General features: G+C 35.8%; 2 protein-coding genes across 2 annotated transcripts; both read left to right on the forward strand.

The window, feature by feature from the left end:
- The first annotated feature begins 322 nt into the window (after nt 1-322).
- Nucleotides 323-953, forward strand: LOC112509087. Its single transcript, XM_025113960.1, has 2 exons — nt 323-428; nt 502-953. The coding sequence occupies exons 1-2, from the start codon at nt 323-325 to the stop codon at nt 951-953; spliced, it is 558 nt and encodes a 185-aa protein (XP_024969728.1).
- A 196-nt stretch (nt 954-1149) lies between these two features.
- Nucleotides 1150-1759, forward strand: LOC112509089 (uncharacterized protein At2g29880-like). The gene is made up of 2 exons (XM_025113961.1): nt 1150-1452; nt 1541-1759. Exons 1-2 carry the CDS (start codon nt 1150-1152, stop codon nt 1757-1759), a joined length of 522 nt encoding a protein of 173 aa, XP_024969729.1.
- The last annotated feature ends 321 nt before the right edge of the window (nt 1760-2080 follow it).

The following is a 2080-nucleotide window of genomic DNA, read 5'->3' on the forward strand; positions in this document are numbered from 1 at the left end:
AGTTGTTGCTCGAGTGTGCGATGCCGTAATAAGGTTACATCCACGATTGCTTAAGAAACCTGAACCTGTTCCCGATAACTCTACCGATCAAAGATGGAAATGGTTTAAGGTATTTCTACTTCTTTTTTAAAATTTACTTATTTCTAAATAAGTCTAATTATTATGAAAATATAACGATCTTCATTTTTTTGGTTCTAGAATTGTCTAGGAGCTTTAGATGGAACCTACATAAAATGTATAGTTCCAAAAGAAGACAAACCTAGATATAGAACAAGAAAAAAATGAAATTGCGACAAACGTGCTAGGGGTGTGCTCACAAGATATGCAATTTATATATGTCTTACCTGTATGGGAGGGGTCGGCTGCTAATGGTCGAGTGCTTCAAGATGCTCTTCTTAGGCCTCATAGATTAAAAGTTCCAAGACCGGGTATAGTTTACAATAGTTTACTATATATTAACAAGTTAAGTTTTGATGATTTATTAACTTAATTTATTACTAGGTTATTACTTGGTTGATGCCGGATACACAAATGGAGAGGGTTTCTTAGCTCCTTATAGGGGTCAAAGATATCATTTAAATGATTGGCGTGATGGACACCAACCAATCACCGCCAAAGAATTTTTCAATATGAAGCATTCATCGGCGAGAAATGTTATTGAACGATGTTTCGGTATGTTGAAGGCAAGGTGGGCAATCTTACGAGATAACTCGTATTATCCTATTGAACAAAAAGTTAGGATCATCATGGCATGTTGTCTCCTCCATAATTTTATAATGCAAGAAATGCCAGTAAATCCACTTGACAATGACGGTGAAGTGGATGAGGGAATCGGAGACCATGGAGTCGAAGACGGAGATAAAAAAAATGTTGTTGGTACTTCAAATGAGTGGACGGCATTTAGGGACAATTTAACACAATCTATGTTTGCTTCTTGGAATACTACCAATTAATTTGTATGATTCAAATATTTGTTTAACTCATCCTTAATGTTTGTTTAACTCATACTTGCCATGTTTGTTGAAATCTAATGTTTGTTTTGTAATAGAAATTATGGAGTTTGGACATGGATAATTAAATGTCGTTATACTTTTGATTCATTTATGTTTGTAGGTATGACGAGTCAAAATAGAAATTATAGAGTTGTGGATGAATATTGAAGAAACAAAACTCGTTGAAGCTTTACTTACTATGGTGAATACGGGAGCATTTAAAGCCGATAATGGCTTTAAATCGGGTTATTTAATATTTCTTGAACAATCGTTAAAAGAATCTTTGCCGGGCTCCGGGATTTTAGGGAAACCACACATCGAATCAAAGTTAAAAATAATGAAGAAAGATTGGACTATTGTGCATGACATGATAAATGGTTCATATACTAGTGGCTTCGGATACAATAGTGTGAAGCATTGTGTCGTTGTGGAAGACCAAGTTTGGGAGTCGTATCTTCAGGTACATGCTCAAAAGAACTTGCTATTTATATTTGCATTATATATAATCATAGTTATATGTATATTTAATAATTTCTATTATGAAATAGGTCCATAAAGGGGCGGGAAAATGGAAGAACAAACCATATCCTTTTTATGAGGATCTTTGTATTGTATTTGGAAAAGATCGTGCCACAGGAAATAGAGCAAGATATTTTGTTGAGGCGGAACAGGAGGCGCGTACAGAAGATCAAACACAACACATGAATGACGAGTCCGATGACGTAATGGCAACTAGCAATGTTCAAGGTGGGAATGCAAATATGTAATCTGAAGAAACTTCAACTGCACGTCGTAAGAAGAGAAAACGTCGAGTAGATCCCATGGCTGACGGATTTAGTAATGCGGTTACTAAACTTGGAGAAACTTTGGAGAAAATGGCGAACAAACTTAGCAGAGGTGTAGAACGAGAAGATGAACTTGATAAGAAACGTTTGATGATCACTCCTGAGATATTAAAAATGCAGACGTTGGCCCAACGGGAGAAGTTTAAAGCAATTTCATTGATAAGAGACGATCCTGAAAAGGTGAACATGTTTTGGGATTTCCAAGAAGCGGATAGGGAAGCTTATGTCGATTGGGTTTTAAAT

Source organism: Cynara cardunculus (genome assembly GCF_001531365.2).
Source record: "Cynara cardunculus var. scolymus isolate 2C chromosome LG 3, CcrdV1, whole genome shotgun sequence".
In the NCBI taxonomy this organism is placed as follows: Eukaryota; Viridiplantae; Streptophyta; class Magnoliopsida; order Asterales; family Asteraceae; genus Cynara; species Cynara cardunculus.